The 24,536-nt window shown below is 46.2% G+C and overlaps 1 protein-coding gene across 2 annotated transcripts; it reads right to left on the bottom strand.

Moving 5' to 3' along the window:
* Positions 1–937: 937 nt before the first annotated feature.
* Positions 938–23,171, bottom strand: LMBRD2 (LMBR1 domain containing 2). Of its 2 annotated transcripts, none has more exons than XM_073543940.1 (18): positions 23,033–23,171; positions 18,470–18,688; positions 17,575–17,705; positions 16,671–16,781; positions 15,562–15,729; positions 14,530–14,740; positions 14,369–14,443; positions 13,460–13,573; positions 12,794–12,977; positions 12,039–12,220; positions 9,514–9,647; positions 8,631–8,736; positions 8,459–8,556; positions 8,037–8,140; positions 7,821–7,867; positions 5,589–5,694; positions 4,730–4,856; positions 938–3,204 (listed from the first exon to the last, which is right to left on the bottom strand). In XM_073543940.1, exons 2-18 carry the CDS (start codon positions 18,641–18,643, stop codon positions 3,138–3,140), a joined length of 2,139 nt encoding a protein of 712 aa, XP_073400041.1. In that variant the 5' UTR covers positions 18,644–18,688; positions 23,033–23,171; the 3' UTR covers positions 938–3,137. The 2 variants fall into 2 exon arrangements, with proteins under 2 accessions (XP_073400041.1, XP_073400040.1); XM_073543939.1 differs by having other exon boundaries at positions 22,954–23,082.
* Between the last annotated feature and the right edge of the window lie 1,365 nt (positions 23,172–24,536).

Genomic DNA, 24,536 nt, shown 5'->3' with positions numbered 1-24,536 from the left:
CCAGGAGGTCCCTTCCAACTCTACGATTCTAAAAGACGGGGACTAAATTTTCTGCCTACCCGCGGTAAGCACCGAGAGCGGGGGGGCCTCGATGGGGCGCCGATGCACCGCCAATGAGACAAAGTCAGCGCTTCTCCCGGGGGCCAGGACCCGACCCCGACCCCATACCTCCACTCCAGTGCTCGGCCGGCCGCGCTGTCCAGAGCCATGCAGGTGTCTCATCCTCCTGGGCTGATGTAGCAGAGCTGGAGGAGTTCTTAAAGGGGTATGCTCAATCGATCCTCCCTATGTCAGGGGGATGGAGAGCTATGGGGCTGATTCAGGGCATTCAGAAGCGCTGTTCCAGTCTTCTGCGCTTGCCCTCGTATCCGTGGATTATCGGGACCGTAAGGATCATCGTCAGAGGAATCAGCTCCAATCGTCGCAGGAAAGTGTACGGGGAGGTGTTCTCCGCGTGCTTGCCTGTTGTTGGTTCGGGGGAGAGCGGGCCGTAGAAAGGAACCGTCACCCCCTTCACTCCGTTAATTAAAAAATAAAAATTTACAGAAAAATCAAAAATGAAAATAAAAACGGCGCCTCCTATTGACACTAAGCAATAACTGGAGAGATCTTGTCCAGCGAGAGGGTGTATACTGCAGGGGAGGAGATAGCTTTTTTTTTTTCTGGTTTACTTAGTGTCCTCCTAGTGGCCAGCAGCATAACACCCCACTGTCTGTGTCCCCCAATGAGGCGTAGGAGAAAATAATTCTGCACACATGGTAAATATACATATCTAATATATAGGACACCCTCTTCCCAACCCCATGTGCTCCCGTGACTATATCCTGGTAGATATCTCGTGTAACCGTGTAAAGAAACAAAGCACACACACGGTTTTCTATATACAGGATTTTATTCCATGCATATAAATCACAGCTCGCTCAATGACAAATTGGAAAAAAAAAAAAAAAAAAATACACAAAAAAAAAATTGACAAAAACTATAAAAAAAAACAAAACAAAAAACAACTCTATAAAATAATTTAACAGCGTTAAGAGATTTCTCAATAAATAGAATCTTAAAAATCCTTCACACCGGCAGGACTATTAAGGCAAAGAGACGACGCAGCAGACAGATCTCGTCCGCCCCCCATTATTCGTAATGGTGTCAACCGCTAATCACAGGCTTAAGATGAACTATGTAAATATACATCTAAAATCTATACACCCAGGACTAAACCAAAAGTAAAAAAAGGGGAGGAGGAGGAGCAGGGCTGCGGGCAACAATGTCGGCTTTTCTGACAGTTTTGGTAGAAGAGACCCCGCGTGCATCATATCGGTCGGCATAAATATAACTAGAAAGAATCCATAACCCGTCGTTACAATCGTGTCAGTTCACGCTTACCACCACCAGAGGGCCAACGAGCAGACACCGTCTACTGCAGGACTGATTAGATTCCGCATATAGACTGCCCCCTTTAGTGGTCGTATCAGGCCGACAATATTTTTACAAGGTTTTTTTTTGCAAAAATTAATAGGGGTTTACCAGAAAGGAAGCTTCATTAAAGTTAATAGTGCCGAGCTGTAATACCACTCACAACCAGTGCACGGGTGTGGCGCTATGGTTTATTTTTTTTTTGGAAGAAAGTAGTTTTGTTTTTTTTTTTTGTTCCTGGACAACTTGAGCAAAAAAAAAAGATAATGAAAACAGAAAAAAAAAAAAAAAAAGGAAAACAGCATCACATAAGCTGTGCTTCATTTACCAAACTTTGATAGGAGCAGAAGTTGTACAATAACTTAATTTCCATTTTCCAGTTCCCAAAAACATAAAAGTAAAATTGTCTTCATGGCAAATGTTAAGGAGGTAGAATTTAAAAGAAAACAAAACAAAAAAAAAAATTAAAATTCCTTGTGGTCAGTTGTCGTGTGGGCGTTCTGCCATTATCAGGATATATGTGCGTGTGCCTCCGTCTGCCCAAATAAGAAAAGGGAGTCAGAAGTGGCCTTTCCCCCATACTTTATACTGCAGCTCTGATCAGTGGCACATTAGACAGAAGAATTTCATTACTGGACAGAATGATTATAAAACTGCAAGAAACCGGATGACTAGAGAGAGAGAAGGGTTCTAGGAAGCCGCAATCGTGGAAATCTGCAAAAATAGTCATCCGCATCAATAGTGCAAAAATGGTCAGGCCGACGGCGAGAAAATTTAAAAAAAAAAAAAAAAAAAAAAATTCATTCCTGCAAAATAATCCCTAGAATACTTTCTCCCGATCCCAATACTGAGTATATATGATACTATATACACCTTGTATATATCCTAGTGGTGGATACTGGTGGCACACTGGATCCTAATGCACTCGTTCCCCACATTTGGATTTCAGGCTGTTGAGCAAACTACAACTCCCAGCAGGTCATAAGTTGTAGTTTCTTATCACATGGGTTCACACTGTACTATACACAGTGAATCGTCATCTTATGTCACCATATTCTGGGCTGATTAATTTATCCATCTTCATAGCCGTCATCGCATTGTGCCCACCCCCCAGATACGGATATCAAAAACCCCTCCTGTACAGACAGAGGTAAACAAGGACATTCTTTCTACCACCACTAGAGGGAGCTCCCTGCATTGTGTGCGAATACTGAGCTTGCTGTATAGACGATGTGCAGAGAGCTCCCTCTGGTGGTGTTCACAAGAAGAGAAGAAAAATGTATATTAGGATGTAGAACTTAGTCACGACATCTGACGGGGTACGTACACACAAGCCGCCGCGACAAACAGGACAGGCTGCGATCCAGGACCAGTTACACAGTCGCCATGTCTAAGCAGGAGAACCTCGGAGAAAAGGGTAATAAATAAAGCAGCAGTATTTGCACAGATGATATATAGGGTGACAAACAAATCCCTTGACAGCAGGTTTCCTGTTTCATCTAGTGGAGCAGGTTGTAAATTTGTGCATGCAGTCCGTACATGTGAGCGCTCCACCTGCGCTGCACCATAACAGTCTGTGACGGCGGCTGGATCCCAGTGTGTAGTGCGCATGTAAACGGAAATCCTATCGGCCGCCCCGGATACCACGTGGGGAGTGTGAGGCTGGACGCTCGCAGGAGACCTGTAGTGTTCGAGGCGTTCGCACTCCGGGTCTCGTGCAGCCATTATACGTCATCGAATATTCTGCTGTTTGACTTGGACATGGACAAATAGCGTCCGGCGGGCTGGTACCTGAAAAAGCAAAAGGTAGCATATGGCATTCATACAGCGGTACCCTGCGGGGTAAGAGGAGGATGTCCAGGGATTGTCGGCAATCGCAAGGAAACCTCACGTAACGATGGAAAAAACATCTACATGGTAGGAAATGGTTAAAGCTTGCTGCTGGTTTAGTGCATGCCCTGTCTACAACACATGTGAAAATGAGGATGAGTGACCTCATGGAGATCAACATCCAACACTGCGGAGACACCATCACATGTTTCTCAACGCAGTGATTCTAGAGCAAAGCCCCCATCCCTTATGGGAAATATGCAAAAACATGCAAAACACAAGCTGCGGAAACACCATCACGTGTTTCTCAACGCAAGCAATGACTAGCCAGGTCTTTCCCCGGGAAGGGCAGTCTCCAATGAAGGAAACCACCTATGCCAAAACATGGTATCCATCCACAGATACCATGTTTTGGCATAGGTGGTTTCCTTCATTGGAGACTGCCCTTCACGTGGTTGTTCCTTCCCGGGGAAAGACCTGGCTAGTCATTGCTTGCGTTGAGAAACGTGATTGTGTCTCCGCGGCTTGTGTTTTGCATGTTTTTGCATGTTTCCCATAAGGATGGGGGCATTGCTCTAGAATCACTGCGTTGAGAAACATGTGATGGTGTCTCCGCAGTGTTGGATGTTGATCTCCATGAGGTCACTCATCCTCATTTTTCACAGTCTTCTACTAGGCATTGCTCCTACTAGCCAGTTTCCTACTCCACACTGATGAGGGGCAATACCCAGAAACAGCTGTCTGTGGATGGATACCATGTTTTGGCATAGGTGGTTTCCTTCATTGGAGACTGCCCTTCCCATGGTTGTTCCTTCCCGGGGAAAGACCTGGCTGGTCATTGCTTGCGTTGAGAAACACGTGATGGTGTCTCCGCGGCTTCTGTCTACAACACATGACCTGACCGCTGCAGCCAGTCACTAGTCTCAGCGGTTATATAGACCAAGGTTCCCCAACTCCAGTCCTCAAGGCCCACCAACAGATCATGTTTTTAGGATTTCCTTAAGCCCCCGTTACACACTGCGATATCGCTGGTTATCGCTGATCGCGCGAGAAGCTCCTGGATCATTTCTCGTCGGCCACTTCCTGCGGCGCTTCCTGCTGTGACGAGCGACGCGTGGAGCCGGGCGGGAGGACGCAGGATCGCCGCGTCTGACAGGTAAGTAGCGATCCCCGTCCCCTGCAATGTCGCTGGTGAGATCTGCCAGTGTGGCAGCTCACTAGCGACCACCTAGCGATGCACCAGTGATCCTGACCGCGTCATATCGCTGGTCGGGATCGCTGGTACATCGCTAGGTGTAACGGTACCCTTAGTATTGCTCAGGTGATAATTGCATCACCTGTGCAATACAAAGGAAATTCTGAAAACATGATCTGTTGGTGGGCCTTGATGTAGACCACACTTTGTCTCACCCCCCCATGCACTGGAATGTCTGATTAAAAAAAACCAAAACAAACAACAACATGGATCCCAGCCTAGAAACCTGACCTGCCGGACTCTGAATCCAATGGATCATCGGTAAAAGTCTCTGCGTTAAAATCCAGGGGTTCGGCGTCCTGCAGCAGCTCGATCCGATCCCGCTCCGGGCGGTTATTGGACCGCGTGTACTTCGATGCTGAAAGGGATAATGTTGTGTGGAAGTGTCAGGATGGCGGACGGGGAAAAGGGAAAAAGAGGATTGCACACCGCAAGACTGCAGCTCATTTATCAGTAACTGGAATCCCACCGTAAATAAAGGCGAAGATGCCGCACAGGCGACCGTCCCAAGCAGGGGGCGACGATACCGCACAGGCGACCGTCCCAAGCGGGCGACATACAGACATACATACGCCGATCCCATAAGCTGGAACAGCATGATGTGAGATGAGCTGCACAACCTCCTTACATTCTCCAGGACACCTGCTAATTTGATTTTAAGGCTAAGTTCACACTGGGTGGTTTTTTTATGCATTTTCCATGCCAATTTGACAGTAGCAGCTATGTCTGAGAAATACAGAAATCTCATGCACACAGCTTGGTTTTTTTGTCATCAGTATTTTGAGCTCTGCTTGGTTGTTTGGATACAGAGCGGGTCAATTCTTTAAAGCATTTTTCACCCATTGAACTGAATGGAAAAAAAAAATGCACCAAAATCTGCGTTTGTGCAGTACCATCTTTCCTGCCAAGCACTCAGGTTTTGATGCAGTAAAAATAATGCCACAGAAATGTCCAGCTTGAACTCAGTCTAAGACTTACAGCACACAGCAAGATTGTGCAAAGCTGCACTAATCAATCGCACGTATCACAGAACGAGGAGAATACAAAACAAATCAGACAGCGGCGCTCCCACTATACGGGCGACGCTCACATCGGCTGCTGGTCATCTCGGTGTACGTCGGCTCTTTCGGTTCAGAGTTGACGTTGCGGTTTCGGCTGGTGTCTTCCCTGCCGGGGGCGTAACGCTCCTTCCACTCCTGTGAAAACAAAGCAATAAGACGTCATTGTCTACAGAGGATGTGTAAAAACTACGAGTCCGACTCAGTGAGGCGCAGATGCTAAAATCCAGGCGGAAAAAAAAACATTTTAAAATGTCTAATACCTTTGCGTCTTTCCGGAATTTTTTACGCCACTCCCGGGTAGTTATTGCAGAGGGCTGAGCCGGAAATTTACGTTGTTTTAGTCACTGCTGTGTATCGCACAAGCGATTGGATAAATCGCAGCTACAAGTTTCCATAGACAAATAATAAATTCAGTAAAAAAAAAAGTTTTAAAAATATGAAAAAAAAAAATTTAACAAAAGTTTCCTGTGTCCCCCAATGAAGCGATAGAGAAAGGCAGAATTTACTTTGGTCGCTGCAGCATTGCAATAAAATGCAATAAGACCAGATCAAAGGATCATATCCATCATAAAGTGGTACCAATAAAAACGTCAGCTCAGGGCAAAAAATATGAGCCCTCACCCATCACCAAATCCCCAAAAAATGAAAACATTACAAGTCTCGGAAAATGGCGACAAAACAATTTTTTTTTAAACAAATTTCCATATAATAAAAAAAAAACAAAAAAACAAAACACACTTATACATTGTTTTGTATCTGCATACACATACTGACCTGGGGCATCATCTTAGCAGGTCAGTTTTACCATATAGTGTACATGGATAGTCATGGGTGAACCCGTGGATGTTTGGGACGGGCAGATCATTTTAAAAAATCTTGGTTCGGGTACCTGAACATGGACCCCATTCAGATTAATGGGGGGCCCGAACATCCGTTGTTTGCCACTTGGTCATCTGCAGACAGCGAGGCAAACACGGGGCTCTGGGCGGTAAAATCATTACCGGCAATCATGGAGATGCGGTTCCCACACTGTCAGATGACAGTGTGAGTCAGCAGTTATTACCTGCGGTAAAAAGTTTACCTCCGGTCACAGGAGTCACCTGAAGAATACTACTCCTATCAGTTTGCGCCTGCTGTCGCTGATAACAGTGAAAACAGGGGCCGCCGATGGGAATATTCATCAGCCGGCGCCTGTAAATTAAAATAACAAAAATTGACCTGGGATCTGTTCTATTTTTGATAACCAGCCAAGCAAAACTGGCAACTGCGGGCTGCAGCCCTCAGCTGTTTTCAAGAATAGAGGGGTCCCCATGCACCTTTTCTGGGGCAGCTGCGGGTTGATATTTTTAGGCTATGGAGAGCCAATAGCCATGGCCCCTTACCACCCTGAGAATATCTGCCCCAGCTGTTTGCTTTAGCTTGGCTGGTTTTAAAAAAAATAAGAAGGGGAATTCCCATACCCCATTTTTTTAATCATTTATTTAATACTCTCATCAGCCTCGCCTGCTCTGGCTGCTATCAGCAAAAGCAGGTGTAGGATGATGAGAGTAGTACTGTGACTGGAAGTAACCTTTTTATCCATGGTCACCTTTTCACCGTTGGTCACAGCTGCTGGCTCACGCTGTCATCTGACAGCATTGGAACCGCAGCTCTCTGACCTGCGGTACCAAACTTATCAATCACAGCTTCTGGCATTTCTTGCGCTGTCATGCAAATTACAGCATTGGAAACAGATGATGTTCATAGTGCTGAACCCTAACAGTATCACTGACATCTTGGAGGAGTCCGTGTTCGGGGTCCCCGCATTGACACTAGGTGTTCGATACAGACCCTGAACTTTACCGTTCACCCGTCATTAAACATGGCAAATAAAAAAAATTGTGGAATTGCACTTCTCATTCACTTGGATTTTTTCCCCGTTTTCCAGCACACTATATGGTAAAATGAATGGTGCCATTCAAAAGCACAAATTGTTTTCCAAAAAACAAGCCCCTCATACGGCCATATTGATGGAAAAATAGAAAAAGTCATCGCTCTTGCAAGAAAGGAATAAAAAACAAAAACAAAAAAAAAAATGGAAAGTCGCCAAGAAGTGAAAGGGTTAATTACCAGTCTGAACGAATTGGGTACTATATGCTAAAAAAAAAATTAAAAAAAAACAACAGTGAAATAAAGCAATTGCTGCAGGAAAAACTGAACGTTTGCTTTTAGGTGGATCCTCAGGTGATAGGGGATGATTAGGACTCGACGCTGCGTCTCACCCTTCTGCGTGTTTCGCCGTCCTCGTGCCTCTGCCGTTTTCTTTTCTCTACAATAAGAGGTAATGTCTTATATTATTTCTACAACAAAGACGGTCCATAGATATAAAATACAGGTCACCTGATGGTCGGTGATGCCGTGTGATACGGAGGAGGTGACATTGTTCTGGCTCGTTCAGGTCCAGGCTATTTTCTGACATTTTGCTTTTGAGCACGTACCTCTCCTGATCAGCTCCTTCCCCTCGTCGGTCAGGTCGGACGTCATGTCGTTGTCTCCCATGAATTGCTGAAATCCTAGTAAGTTTAGGCAGCGCGTCCCCAAACTACGGGAGTGAGCATAGAGAGTAATTCATAGTGACAAACACATGTGGCGTCCTAGTGTCCGTCACCCCCAAAAGAAGTCTGATTGCTTTCCAGGCCGCCGCTTATCTCTAATCCTGCACTTTATATTAACCCCCTTATGTAACATCCACCACACAGGTACGGAGGACGCGCCCCACTAGCTATACGGAGCTGAACCCGCTCCATACGCTACCTCTGAAAAACCGCTTGTATGTCTGTAAAAAGGAAAAAAAAAAAAAAAAAAATAGTCGATTTCTGTCTACAGTCACAAGTTAGACTGAAAAAGACAAATCTCTTACCTAAAATAAGTGGCGATACAAAGAATGACTACCAGCATGGGGTAATAGATGTAGAATCCACCGGCGATCACCGGCAGGACCTTCAGGGATCCCATAATCTGTGGGCAAGAAAAAGTGACGTGAGAAGGTTTCCATCACCGACCGAGCGGTCAGGACATGACCCCGTACTTACCGACGTGTACGCCGTCTGCTCCGCATTCTGGTGGGATATTGACCCGTCCATGTGCGTCAGACCCAAAAAATTCAGACACAACGGAGGCGTCAGCCGGCAGAACAACCTGGAGGGAGACGGTTCAGCGCATTAAACTTCTATCTATGTATCGTGATTGGGTCGGGGCACGTGAACGCTTTTAATTTCTTTTATTGCAGAGACCCTCTCAGTGAACCCAAAAACGAGGAGGGGGGGTCTCACGATTCTTTGTGTGAATGGTGCAGTAGTGAGCGCGTACGAGCAATGCTGCCATAGACTGCACATGCTCACTGCTGGCCATCTTACAAGAGCCATAACTTTTTCATTTTTTGCGCAAGGAGTTGTAGTCTTGAATTACATCATTCACTTTACCATGTAAAATAATAATTCCAAGTGGATCAAAATTGGTTGTTTTTTTGCCATTAGTTCTATGGCGCTCACTAAGCGGCAAAAATGCAATAAGTAAATATTGATCTTTTTTTATTGCTTTTTCTGGAAACGTGCGGCGACTGATCCCCCACAAATCTGGAGTTTTGATTTTTCTTCCCAGTGTTTAACGTACAGTTAATGTAATCATTTTATGCTTTGATGGTTTGGACTTTTACTTTTTTTTAATTTTTTAGTATGTGGTGCAGTAAAAATTTTCCTATGGTGCCAGGCAGAATACTTGGATAGACAACAGTGACCGGAGCAAGCACCAGTCGCTGCTCGTGAGCAGATGCATGTGTAACACTGCCGGCATCTGACCCTTATGGAGTGGGCTTCAGCTCTTTGTTCTCCTTGTAACCCTCCGTATGCGACCTGTGAGTAAGGCATGTGTTGGAGGAGCGATGCTCTGCAGACCGAGAACTGGCGACATACTCACATCCCGCTGAACAGGAGGCTGTAGTGGTCCGTTTGGTGATGGGAAGCAAAATAGTAATAGTTAAATACCCGGATCCTGAAGACTGTGGAATAGACACAGATGCTCAAGAAGAATATGGTGAGGAAGCAAGCCACCTAAGAAACAAGGACACAACACATGAAGGAAGGCAGGGAGTTGTGTACAGTATCTGATATCCCCCATACACATTAGATGAAAACGGGCTGAAGGAATGATTGTTCGTGCGCGGCTAATTACACCTTTGACGTACTCGGCAAATATCGGATTTTCAATTAAACGATTGTTCACTACATAAACCAGACGATTGTTCGATATTAGCCCCCTTTAGACCATGTACATTTCTGTTTTTTCCACTATACATTTATCTTCGTGGCTTCATTGGAGGGATGCAGGAACCATGGGGTGTACTCCACAATAACAAAAAGGAGCAACAATCACTTATACAGGCCGACTGGACACCAGTTACACGTAGAGTATGGCTTCAGGGGTGCGGTTTACAAAACAAGAGGAACAGAACTATAACATTTTATATATTCAATCCACGAAGATAGGCGGTGTTTATAAAAAAAAAAAAATTATATTAGAGCTTAGTGGAGGAGGACACTCCTGAGAAAAATGGACAGAACCACAGCAATCTGGGTCTTCCATGGACTGACAAATGACCCAACCACTGACTCTTATTAGCTTAAAGTTACGCCTTCATACCTACCCTCGAGGCGCTCATGTGGGGGTGGATGGTGGGATGTGTTGAGTCTGTTGAATTTTAGGAGATCCCTAACTTACAGAATATCTTCTCCTTGGAAATCCCCGGCTTTAAATATTAACGTCATATTTCTTATGATTTTACCCTTACAAAGAGATCAAACATGGCCTGGTTCACATCATCTATCGGACCGTTATAAAGTTGGAGGAGTTCTAGTGGCCCGGCAGCAATGTGAGTGAATGCGTCATATCTTTCTCTTTGCTAGGACACTGAAAATCTATATCCCATAAGTATCAGATCGATACAAAACCACAATATTCATGTCTGGACGATGGAGACACAAAGCCTGGAACACTCATAAAAATCCATTTGAAAACAGGTTGCTTCTTCCTTGGAACAAAAGGCAGCTTCCTGCACTTCCCCTCCTCTGCATGAACAGATCTCCAAGCTGTCTTTTTCCTTAGCAGGTTAACTGTTTTAATCAACTGTCCATGGCAGGAGATCTCTGCATCAAAGGTTGTTTAATTAGTTCCTCTCTCCCTAGCTATAATTAATCCCACTTCAAAAGAAAGTTGGAGTGTCAGCTCTTCTCCAGCTATAGGTCGTTTTCCCTTTTCCCCATATGTTAAATATGAAAAGGGGCATGTCCCCTCCCTGGAGATGTCTTTAGGATTTTCATTTTCCACTATGACACACTCTGGTCTGGATGGCAGGACCATATACAATGATGCAGTCTACAATCAGGTCAGCAAGTGAGCGGGTCCTTGCCCTTGTCTCCTAGTCGCCTGCTAAACACAGCATGATGCATTACAATGCACAAAGACGGATCTAAGGGTCCCAGCGATAATGGATCCAGGAACCCCAAGAAATCACCTCTTCAGTTGTATTGTACTAATAAGTTTCCTATGAAGCCCAGCCTTTGTCTGGGCTTCACAAGACCAACATGGCCGTTACATGCAGGGCTGTGGAGTCGGTGCTCATTTTGGTGGAGTCGGTATAAAATGGACCGACTCCGACTCCTAAAATATATAATAAATTGGGTACAGTAATTCAATGCAGGATGTGCTGAATATTTTTTCATAGGAGTTTGGGAAAGTTATGAAATGTCCTATAAATGGCTGTTATATTCCTGATCTAAGGCTACATTCACACACAGCGTTTTTCCTGTGTTTTTTGAGGATACGTTTTTCAGCTGCAAAAGCTGATCATCTTTTTAAAAAACTGCATCACCTGAAAGGTTTTTGAGCTCATAGATAATGTTTTCAATAGCAAAAGCAGATTAGAAATCTGCTCTATCTATCCATTTATCCATATCTGTCTATCCATATCGTATCTGTACCAAAAAGAATGAAAACCGGGTAGTACACCAATATATATTCTGTTCTATCTAAATATCTTGATTATTGGATCATAAAAATGATTAAATGTCTGAGGTTCACATTGTACTACAATAAATTTTTCACTTAAATATAAGCAATATGTGTGGGAGTCGGAGTCGGAGTCGTGGAGTCGGAGTTGGAGTCGGTGTAAGGGAAATTGAGGAGTCGGAGTCGCAGGTTTGGCTTACCGACTCCACAGCCCTGGTTACATGGCAACCTATCTGCACCCCCGCCATCAAGTTCAGGGGTGGTAACTTTATAGGAAAGTTTGCATATTGCCTGGAATTGTCATGAATGTCTATGGAGGGAAAAACACTATAAATATATCCATAATAGGAGATTACATGCAGATTTCTCATAGTTGACACTATTCCCTTGTCGGTGGCACCGGGGTCCCGTTGTGAACCGCACATTTGTGTCCTTACCTCTATATAAATATAGTTGTAGGTTCTTTCGGCTTGTTGTATGAACACGGCAAAGAGAGACAGGACCGGGCGTGTGCTGAAGAATGTGCACTCCGACCACACGACTACTGCGGAGAATATCGCCAGGATGACTGCCAAGACACGGGAACACCAGGGGCGCAACAAACACTCCCAGTACCACTCTGTGGGGAAGAAAACAATGATCACAACAGGAAAAATCTGATCATTTGGGAACCCTGAACCTTTCCACATCACAAGTCAGGTGTGGATGTATAGAGGGGACTAACGAGCCGACATCTTCCTGTAATAGAAGTGACCAGAACTAGCTCAGATTGCTGCTGTTTGACCATTGAAATGCTGCTGTCAATCACTGACAGCGGTCTTCTGTGTCCTCCAATGAAGAGATAAAGTAAAGTAGTAAAGAAAAGAAAAAGAAAAAAAAACATATTTGTTATCGACCTACCTGTAAAAGTCTGATCTATATAGTATAAATACAAAATTAAGAGGAAAAAAACAAAACAAAAGATGGATTGCCAGAATTTTGTTTTATGTGTTAACAGCAGCCAATCAATAGCAATGGTGGCAACGTCACTATTGTGGTGGCCAATTTGGGGGGGGGGGGGGGGGGGGGTCAGGACTGGATCAGGATCTGCAGTGCATGTCGAGCAGGTTATGACATACTCAGTGGATGGAAAATCCCATACAAATAGTCAAAAAAAAGATCCAGCATCATTCGGACAGATTAGACTACTCACCGATGGAAGGGGTGTAAAAGTGTCTGGTGGTCCAGCTCTCTGGCTCCTGGGGGGGAAAGCTGTGCACGAATTGTCTGGTCGCACTGGTCTCGTTCTTTGCGACGTCCTCTAGGTGAAACGCCTGTTCCAGGAGCATCCGCCACTGCACCTGGGTGCGGTTATGTCTCTGCACCGCGTAGATCACCTGTGGAACGGGTAAGAGAGGATTGGACATAGATCTGATAATAAGCAGGTGTCAAAGGCAAGTGTGAATCCAGATGAGGAGACTTGCAGAGGTTTGATCTGAACGCCTTGCAAAGTTTGTTTTAAAAAGGTTTTTAAGGCTTTAGACCCACCACTGGGTTTATCTCCCAGAAGTGGTGGCTTAGCCCATTGGAAAGTACGTAACACAGCTGATAATATTTGGCGCCGTGTGGTGGTAAACAATGATCAAAACGTAGGGTTCATCACATCCCCTTTAATTGGCTATCTGTGTAGGGTGCTGGGGGGGGGGGGGTCACACTACCCACAACAGAGCCTCAGAGCGCATTCGACTCAATGGGGTCCGTCAGGCTTAGTTTGGGTCCTTCATGCGTCAGATCTTTCCTTGTAGGAGATTGGTTCTTCTGCTGCTATAACAGAACAGGAAAACCTGAACTCAGGACACCGGTGTGAATGCAGCCCTACCTGTTTATGAAGTTTTACCAGCGTCTTCTCACTTGGATAGTTGATATTTTTTTCTTCAAAGTCTTCGTAGTCATCCATGTTTCTCCCCATTTTCTCTTGGTACTCGGTGGGACACTGGAAGGAAACAAAAGTGAAACGAATCTAGCAAGATTCCATTTTACAAGTCCAGATAAAAATAAAAATGCGTCCTCTCTCGCGCCCACCCCCAGCCTGACTGCTCTATTCAGTCTCCGCCCACCCCCAGCCTGACTGCGCTATTCAGTCTCCACCCCCCACAGCCTGACAGCGCTATTCAGTCTCCGCCCCCCACAGCCTGACAGCTATTTAGCTCCACCCAAAGGGCCACTCCACAAAACCTTACTGACAGCTCCAGCACCCTAATAACTACAAATAAATGCACATTTTTACACTCATTTAGAGGCCTTATGTTAGAAAGCAACATGGAAGTCCTGCACAGACATCCCCAGATATGACCAGAATTGGAGAAACCTCTGATCCTGGCCATTTACAGGGGTTGTTCCATTTCACATAATGTTCAGCACCCAACTGCAGTTTGTTTAAAAAAAAAAAACAAAAAAAAAAAAAAAACAAACCTCGCTTTACAGACTTTCCGGGGGTTCACCAGTGAGCCTCTGCCGCTCTCCGTGTCTGATGTCAACAAGGCAACAGCCAATCAGTGAGCTCAGCAGCTCCGAATGTTGTGATCCATCTACACTAGCATAGCTGATTGGCTGCCGACAAGACATCAGTGCCGCAGCCACTGCCAGACACCGGGAGCTGTGGTGAAGATATGGCCTCGCTCTGGCAGCGCCCAATGCATCCACATTACTAATGTTGAATTGTTCCTACCCGGTCTACATTGTATGCATCCATGCGGAATGGAAAAGTCTACTAGTAAGTCAGAATTACCTTTCTTAAAATGGTGTCCACACATTTCCGCAAAGGGTGGTTGTACTTAATACATTCGTTCACTTTACGAACTTCCTGTTAAATAATAAATAAAAAATACATTAAAGTGAGACTGTATGGTTCACGTGTGTCGCCCGGAGGTGATCAAGTTGCGCCCTCACCTCCATGACGTCCTCCAGGTTCTCCTCGGCATCGGCTTTTTCGGTCATGAGTTTGGCTGCTTTGAAGTAGGTCTTCATCAGCAGATAGCCTTTCTTCGCCCCATTCCAGTGGGACCGTGGGATCTCTACCAGGCCGTACCCCAGAAGTAACACTAGAAGGAAGAGACCCCAAGTGTTGGCCGCAGCGATTCCTATAGTCTGAAGCTGGTACCTAAAAAAAAAAAAGAAAAAAAGTAGAACAGAAGAAAAAGTTGAGGTCTTGTATTCATCATGTGCACTGATTTTAATTTTAAGTGTTTAACAGAATGTTTCATCCTTTTTGCTTTTCTTGAGTTCTTCACCCACCTATCTGGCTTGCAAAATCTACAGCTAATGGAGTGTACACAGATCAGAAAAAGACAGGGGAAAGCATTCAAGTTATTATGGAGGGCAGCTCACTCTGACCGTAGATAGGGAGGAAAGCACATGATCCTATATGAGCTGTAAAGTGGAAATCACTGTAGGAATGAAGCTGGGCCGATTCACGAAAGACATAAAACCTCAAACATTGTCGTTGAAATCAACGCCAGCTCATGGATGGAAAGAAAGATTACTTTTCTTGGTGGATCAACAGCCCAAATATCTGTCACATTTATTAACCAGGTTATAGGATGTCGTACAAAACACCAGTCTTGTTCAACTCCACCCCCCCCACCGCACATTCAGCCTGTATTCCTGGGAGGCTACTTGACAAAAGTATAAAACTTGGATTAGGATGAAAACTGCATATAAGGGAGGATTGGAAAATGAATGAGCAATGAAGATTGCAGAAAGAAACTTCATGCCCTGTTATTAGATAGAGGTGGTTGCTAACATATCTAAATAAGCCAAAAGGTGTCCATTGCCTTCGAAAAGGACTAACAGCTCACTGTTCAGCTAATCGTGCCGATCAGTGCCGGGTCCCAGCGATCAGTCCTCTTCTGATCAGTAAGCGTGTGTTCACGCAAACAATGGAGCATGAATGAGCGATATCAGGGGTTGCAGACTTCTTACCATTCGAGGTGAAATTTTGGATTCACTGCGACATAAATTAGAAGAGCGCCGAAGATCAACAGGTACGTTCCGTAGTAGATGGCGTTCTCAATCAGGGCGGTTTTAATCTTTCCTGTGATGGAGAAACCGCCGGATCGAGAATACGACTGCATGAAGGGCAAGACGATCCTGCAAAATAAGAGACACCCAGCATTAGACTGCACAGCGGACAGCTACATACAAGGCCACTAATAATGTAACCGGCTCATATTAATGTCAGATTGTCAGCAGGATGGGCCAGAAATCTTATTGTTATGTTATGGGGCTCAACTAGTTAATTCTGAGTTAATGAAAGTGCTTCCGTGCTCAGGAGACTCATGTCATGGCCAGCGCAGTTATAAAAAGCATCTCTCTCTCTGGAGGACCCGACCTGTCCTTTATTACACACACAATCCATTGATAAGAATGGCCCATGTGTAATACCTTATGTCACCTATGGGGGAGCTGTAGGGAAATTGAGCAAAAACTGCCAGGTTTCCCCACAGATCACAAGAAAGCATAAAAAATGGGGTCTCCCTTTAATCGAGAATGATAACCGTTTCACATACAAATCTGTGAGGAAGGGATCAAAGAGACTAAGGGGCCCGTTACACATAGCGATATCGCTAGCAATATCGCTGTAACGTCACCGATTTTGTGACGTAGCAGCGATATTGCTAGCGATATTGCTATGTCTGATACTTACCTCCGACCGGCTCCCCCTCTGCTCATCGCTGGTCGCGCGAGAACGTCCTGGACCATTTCTCGTCGGGCGCTTACTGTGGTGCCGACGAGCGACGTGTGGACGCGGGCGGGAGGACGTCAAGGATCGCCGTGTCTGACAGGTAAGTAGCGACCCCCGACCCCTGCTATGTCGCTGGTGAGATCTGCCTGTGTGGCAGCTCACTAGCGACCACTTAGCGATGCACCAGCGATCCATATCGTTGTCGGGATCGCTGGTGCATCGCTAAGTGTAACGGTACCCTAAGGCCTCCATGTCCTTGTGACCGGCAGAGGCCCCAATTGCTGGATCCCCAGTGATATGCAACAACCCTTTATGTCTCTGATCACGGCTGCCTTCTCATACTTACCAAGTAAGAAACTGGGACGTCCAGTAGACCACCCGCCAGAAGATGGGCATGATGCCCTTCGGGATGTAGCTCCATGGCTTGTAGCATTCCTGGGGCGAAGGGCTCTCATTGCTGGCAAGAAAAAAAAAAAAGCCCAAATCAGTGCATGGACGACGTCACCCCGGCCCAAACCTCAGGTATAACCCCTTCGAGGCTGCTGTCAATCACTATGGTGGCATTAAAGTAGATGGAGTCAGCAACTTTCTACTGGCGATGGTGAGTTTAGAGATGCATCCACCTCCACCATCTAAACCAAACATTGTGTGACTGCTCCCTCCTCCCCATCGGTCAGGGGTGCATTCTCACTTGGGATTTTTTGCTTAAATTTTGGATACTAGGGCTAATCAGACTTGTGTACACTAACTGCATTGTTTGCGGCTGATCTAGCCGTCAGTCATTAATTTTGTTTGCTGTTCCTTTGTGCTAAACCAAAAGATAGAAAAAAAAAAAAAAAAAAAAAAAAAAAAAAAAAGGACAATGCTGAGATCTTTTCCTCCATCCGGCCCCATCGGTTCCACAAAAAACATTGGCCCATGTGGACATAATCACATCGTCTGCTCTTTTGTTTCCCCCACATTAAAACATAAAAGATATATTTGGTACAGACGCCTCCGATCACAATATAAAATTATTTAAATGCAAAAAAAAAAAAAAAAAAACCAACAACAACTCAGAATCACAGTTTTCAGTCGCTACACCTCTGACCCAAAAGTGCAAATAAAAAAAAAAAAAAAAAAAAAAAAAAAACACATTAGAAAGCCAAAACGGTTTCTTTAAAACTACATCTCGCCACGTAAAATACAGGTCCTCACCCAGCTCCATTGACAGGAAAGTAAGAGATGTCATCGCTGGTCACATGTCATACCTTAGTGCGTTGGTCGTCACGTCAGGAGCGGAGGCATTAGTGATAGCTGCTCTCGTGGTGGTGGTCAGCTGGCTCACATTGATGGTGGTGGGGGTGACTGCGTTCCTTGCAATGCATCGATTGTATATTGTCTGAAGTGGCAAGAAACAGCAAAGCTTTACTCCTCACTGATCACAAAGGAATCGGTCTAACCTCCAAGCAGTTCCTTTCTATAGTATAGGCTCCGTTCACACACGTGTCACGACTTCTGACGGATCAGCTCCTGCATTAACGGAAGCCATAACACAAGGATCTGTGTATCACTTCACTAGAGCTGAATAGTCGGTATCACACCCTTTTGCGATTTAAGGGGGTAATCCTGTCTGAGAAAGAGGTTGCAAATCACCACTTAACGCTTACTAGAGGTGGTGTTGGGGGTCTTACCTCTGGGACCCCCAACGATCATGAGAATGCAGATGTTGCAGCGTTGCATTGGTACTGTTCTTTGCACAGAAGGCGCTCCAGCCAAGCAGGTGTGCCAAACCGCACTGCAGCGAGGAGCTGGGAACATCTCCATATAGGGGAGTATGGGAAAGGGAGAAGAGAAATGGCCCCGGAGGAGATGGGGGGGGAGAGGGAAGAGAGAGGCAGCCCCTACCCCGGAGGAGATGGGGGAAAGGGAAGGAAGTCAAAGGGGGTCAAGGAGAAGAGGGAAAAAAGAGAGAAGATGGGGGCGCCTCTGGAGGAGGGAAGAGATGACAAGGAGACTGGTAGCTGCTTACTCCCTTCTCCCCACACAGAACATGTATCAAATATGCAAGTATATTGGCGAAAAAGCTGACAGGTATGTCATCTGTGTGTTCAGCCAATTCGGCACATTATACACCGCACAGCCTGGCAGAAGATTACTACTCACCGTGCTAACATCCAGCGGGATGATAAATACGATCAGGAAGCACAGGCACCAGGCCAGCAGTGTGGCCACCAGGACCAGGCGGTGCTGCTTCTTGAAGTCACCATATCGATGCAGAAGGAAAAGGGCAAGAAAGAAGACGAAGACGACCTCTATACCGAGGGCAGCGCCGCTCATTGTTACCAACCAGTCAGGATACTGGACAGTACTCCGAGGTCAATCCTGCAGGAGCGGAAGACGGGAAAGGTTTAATATGCACAACATAACACATACTGCTGGGGGTCGTGAACGGAACACACAAAGAAATACAAACATTTATCTGCAGCAAGGAAACGCTAAAAATTAGAGGGCTACTCCCACCTTAGGCACCAGACATCCCATTAATGTCGGTCTGATATAAGCATCACCTCTGGGAGCTGCAGCCATCTACAGAACGTTGGCCTTATGCTTCCCTCTTGCAACACAGAGTGATGGGAGAGGCGGCCCCTCGTATGAGCCCCCTACATACACTTCTATGGCAGCGGTGTCCGGTCATTGCAATATGAGCTACAATGAGTCCATTATCAACTGTACACCCGCAGCCTCCTACTTACGGGCAGCAGCTCAGGGATTGTGAAATACTCATTACTCTGGAAGGAGCAGATTATCACAGGGAAGGATAAATATGTGCACCCTCCTGAACCCGCCCTGTACACTGCGATAACAAAGTACACCCTGCAAGCCATCATTCATCACTAAATACTTATTAGGAACCGGGACTAGAAATAGCAGCGAGGAAATCGTCTAATCCCATAATAACCAGTCCCCCGTCCTTTCTTTCTTAATCAGCTAACTGCTCATTTTTGCTCCTTCGCACTGCGGCTTTATGACAACTTGAGAAAGGCGCCAATTGTTTCATGAACTTGTCGGAAACAAAAAAGTCACTAATTGGGAAGAATTCACACCGAAAAACTAGAGGAAATGCAGCGAGTCGGGGACTGGGCGTCTCCGGTGACGAGTCTGAGGCCGGTCTACGGCAGCTTCTGCCCACCTGGATCTCCTAGGCTCACAGCGGTCAATCAAGGGAAGCAGGGCAGGGAGAAGCCGCGGGGGACTTGCCTGGGACTAGTCTTACAAGGCTCGGTTCTCGGCCGGGTTTTCAAAGTATGTTTTCACCAAAAACTTTCAGAGTATGGATTGTCGACAAGAATTATTACTGAGCGGATTCCCTAAAACGGCTTCGCTTGAGGCTCATGACACTTCTAGATTTGTCTCTTTCCAGCCCAGTTACTGTAAGACGCACCATTACAACGCCGCAGTTATAGGAAGCTGAGCGAACATCCAACTGAAAGGGATATCTGGGAGGAGCCTTGTGAGGTCAGCAGCTCCCGGCCAATCAGCATGCCTGCAAACGTCCTCAGTGATGAGGACTGGCTAACTCTGCTCATCCCAAATGTCCTTTCCAGATGGAGGCCAGGCACAGTATGAAGCCTCCCATGACGGGGGCTTTTTATATAAACGTAGTCTAATAAAAAGAGTATAGACGAAGTGTTCTATAACTTTCTATATTTAAAGGGAGCCTGTCAGCAGGTTTTTAGACTCCAGAGTAACGTCCGCACAATAAGTCCCTGTAACGATGATCACTTCCATAACTTTAAATTACGTGTCTGTTTTTCTGGTGTCTAGTAATCCTTCCGTAAATTAGCTCACAAGCGTAGGGGCTTGGTCTAAACTTATAGCTCACCGGACTCATTCTCCTCCCAGTGATTGCTCCCTCATCTTAGTGACCTCCTTCCCCAGCCCCACTCACTTCACTAGCAGCAGAGGTGTGATGCGCCGCACAACCTGCAGACAGAAGTGGCGCTGTTTCTGACAGTAAAGCTGCCACGATTTTCTAATCCTGACTCCTTTACACGTGATTTCTGTCCCATCTCATCCCCTGACCTCCCAGTATGAATGACTGGACGCGTCCCCGAAAGAGTACGTTAATAAAATACCAGTGTGTCATTACTGATAAGTGGAAGCAGATGTGCATAGCTACACACAGATTGGACTTGTGTCATGTAAGTACAACTCTCCTTGAAAGGAGAAAAACATGCTGGAGTTAAACAGGGTTCTCTAAAATTGTAATAAAATGCCCCCTGTCAAATATTCCAAACAGTTGGCCGACCCCAGTCATTTGTCAGGACATGCTGCAGTCTGAAGAAACAATTCCTGAAACTTGTGTCGCAACTGTCAGAGGAGCTGTATCATAAGCATACATATACTGGAGATGCCAGAAAAGGGCTGTGATAGGAGAGGAAATAAATCTACTCGCTGACTAAGCACAAATGATTTTTTCTCCAGCATCAGTTGTCCATACTCAAGACAAGAGAGAAGATTTATTTTTTCTACTGCCACAGCCATTCTCCTTGGCTCAGTGGTAAGTGTGCTTACAATACCGCTTGCTGTCAGTTGAGACACAGGTCTCAGGAGCTGGATTTCTTCATGCTGCAGCCTGTTCTGACACACGATTAGGACAGGCTGTCATTTTATTACATTTTTGGAGAACCCCTGCAACTCTTTCTGGCTTTAATCCATTATGACCAGTTTCTGACGAGCAGATGAAGGCCACTTTCATGTTATCAGATCATGAAAAAAGTTTCGTCCTGACCATGAATGTGCAGCCAAAGGCGCCAGGAATCCAGGAAGCCGACGGGTCTTAAATTTTTAGTTGGTTGCAATTTACGCCTGTAATACGTTTGCCTGAAAGTGGACTAAGGCCACCATAACATTTCACCCTGGCACATTCTGTATACCTGGATAGTGACGACAGACAGACAGAGACACAGACCGACAGACCCCGGGATGACAGAGACAGACAGACCCCTGGATGACAGAGAGACAGACAGACCCCTGGATGACAGAGAGACAGACAGACCCCTGGATGACAGAGAGACAGACAGACCCCTGGATGACAGAGAGACAGACAGACCCCTGGATGACAGAGAGACAGACAGACCCCTGGATGACAGAGAGACAGACAGACACCTGGATGACAGAGAGACAGACAGACACCTGGATGACAGAGAGACAGACAGACACCTGGATGACAGAGAGACAGACAGACACCTGGATGACAGAGAGACAGACAGACACCTGGATGACAGAGAGACAGACAGACACCTGGATGACAGAGAGACAGACAGACACCTGGATGACAGAGAGACAGACAGACACCTGGATGACAGAGAGACAGACAGACACCTGGATGACAGAGAGACAGACAGACACCTGGATGACAGAGAGACAGACAGACACCTGGATGACAGAGAGACAGACAGACACCTGGATGACAGAGAGACAGACAGACACCTGGATGACAGAGAGACAGACAGACACCTGGATGACAGAGAGACAGACAGACACCTGGATGACAGAGAGACAGACAGACACCTGGATGACAGAGAGACAGACAGACACCTGGATGACAGAGAGACAGACAGACACCTGGATGACAGAGAGACAGACAGACACCTGGATGACAGAGAGACAGACAGACACCTGGATGACAGAGAGACAGACAGACACCTGGATGACAGAGAGACAGACAGACACCTGGATGACAGAGAGACAGACAGACACCTGGATGACAGAGAGACAGACAGACACCTGGATGACAGAGAGACAGACAGACACCTGGATGACAGAGAGACAGACAGACACCTGGATGACAGAGAGACAGACAGACACCTGGATGACAGAGAGACAGACAGACACCTGGATGACAGAGAGACAGACAGACACCTGGATGACAGAGAGACAGACAGACACCTGGATGACAGAGAGACAGACAGACACCTGGATGACAGAGAGACAGACAGACACCTGGATGACAGAGAGACAGACAGACACCTGGATGACAGAGAGACAGACAGACACCTGGATGACAGAGAGACAGACAGACACCTGGATGACAGAGAGACAGACACCTGGATGACAGAGAGACAGACACCTGGATGACAGAGAGACAGACACCTGGATGACAGAGAGACAGACACCTGGATGACAGAGAGACAGACACCTGGATGACAGAGAGACAGACACCTGGATGACAGAGAGACAGACACCTGGATGACAGAGAGACAGACACCTGGATGACAGAGAGACAGACACCTGGATGACAGAGAGACAGACACCTGGATGACAGAGAGACAGACACCTGGATGACAGAGAGACAGACACCTGGATGACAGAGAGACAGACACCTGGATGACAGAGAGACAGACACCTGGATGACAGAGAGACAGACACCTGGATGACAGAGAGACAGACACCTGGATGACAGAGAGACAGACACCTGGATGACAGAGACAGAGAGACAGACCCCTGGATGACAGAGAGACAGACCCCTGGATGACAGAGAGACAGACCCCTGGATGACAGAGACAGACAGCCATCTGGATGCGAGACGAGATGTGACACAGTCATGACGTGCAGGATGGAGACACATGACATTACGCTCTCACCTATGTCTCGGTCTCCTCCCAAACTACCGGACACGGCTCATCCCCCGGAGCTCCCAGTCTCACGGCCCCGGATACTCACCTGATAACACGAAAAAAACCACCGATTACTCATACGTCATTTCCGGCCAACTTCCGCCCTGCAGAGGTAATAGCACGTCAGGTAACGTCACTTCCGGTGACAGTGACGCACGGACCCTAGAGGTGTTAGACTTGCGGACATTACCCGGAGCGCTTCTGTCTGTCTCAGGACGGCCATATTGTTGGAGACCTACATAGTGTGTATTTTGGGCTCTAAGGATGAAATCTCCGCTTTTCAGGACAGATCTGGATCAGACGAGAGTTTCCTGTGTGCTCTCTTTAGCTGGACCTTGTATGTTGTGCTGAGGCTGCACTGTAGCATGGAGCCGCCATATTGTCGCTGCTTCCTATGTATGGAAGGAGTTTTCAACTTATTTTATATTTTTCTTGCTCCAAAAATGACATTGATTAAATCAGTTTTTGTGTTATATGTAATGTTTTTTTTACATTTTTTGCATTGTTTTTATGTCACAATCTGTATTACAAAACATAGTTATCTTGCAGTTTTCACATTGGGACCTTTTTTTAGACTCTAACTTCCTGTCCTTTCAGGCAGAGTTTTCATCAGTCTCCTTATCAGCAGAGGCAGGATTACAATGACAGGGAACACTATAACAGGTGATGTCACAGCTCACCTCCTCCTCCTCCCTTCACAATGACCTTTGCACACGCTCATTAGATGTTTCATTGCAACACAGGGCCGGAGTCGCTTTGTCGCCACTAATTTACATGTGAGTGTTATGAAAAGAGCAAATGGGAGTCCAGAATCGCTCTGTGTTGTGATGATGACTTCCTCTGATCTCTGATTATGAAAGAGGGCTTCACTCGCACCACCCCCCTCTATACTAATAATAATAATAATAATCTTTATATAGCGCCAACATATTCCAGAGCCGGAGCACAGACACCTCTGCGTGCACAGCACCCGTTGAGGGAGACTCCAGCTCTCCTTATTGTTGGGCGGCCATGTACCTCTATATTTCCCCATTATTACCATCTGCAGGGGAAATTCTTGGACTGACTGAAGTTTCCCTTACCAAAATCAGCCGATGCTCTCTAAAGGATTAATCCACAAAGAACAAGTTATCCTATGCCGATAGATGGGGGTCTAACTGTTGGGACACCCAGTCACCCGGAATTTAGGCAGAGCTCCTTCTGGAGGGAGCCGAGGTGAGCATGACCGATCGCCGCTCCATTCATTGCAGAGAAAGACCGAGTACACGCCTCCGCTATGTCCGTCAGTCCTATAGGTAATGAATGGAGCGGAGGCTGAGAGTGCACACATTCGCTCCTTTCATGTGGAGCGGCAGACCAGGTTTTGGAGATCCACAGACCCCTTTTCAGGATTTCTAGGAGTCCCAGCATTTCAGCCCCCAGCGATCAGCATGTTATTCCCTGTCTTACATATACAAGATAATCATCACTGCCGCCATGTTAAATAGAGATTGTCAGGGGGCACGTGACCATCAGTGTTGGAGGATGTAAAGGGTGAGTCTGTATCTACT

This window comes from Dendrobates tinctorius, unplaced genomic scaffold (assembly GCF_039654945.1).
Source record: "Dendrobates tinctorius isolate UK_male_01 unplaced genomic scaffold, ASM3965494v1 ptg000135l, whole genome shotgun sequence".
NCBI classification, from domain to species: Eukaryota; Metazoa; Chordata; class Amphibia; order Anura; family Dendrobatidae; genus Dendrobates; species Dendrobates tinctorius.
This window is presented reverse-complemented; position numbering and strand designations above follow the sequence as displayed.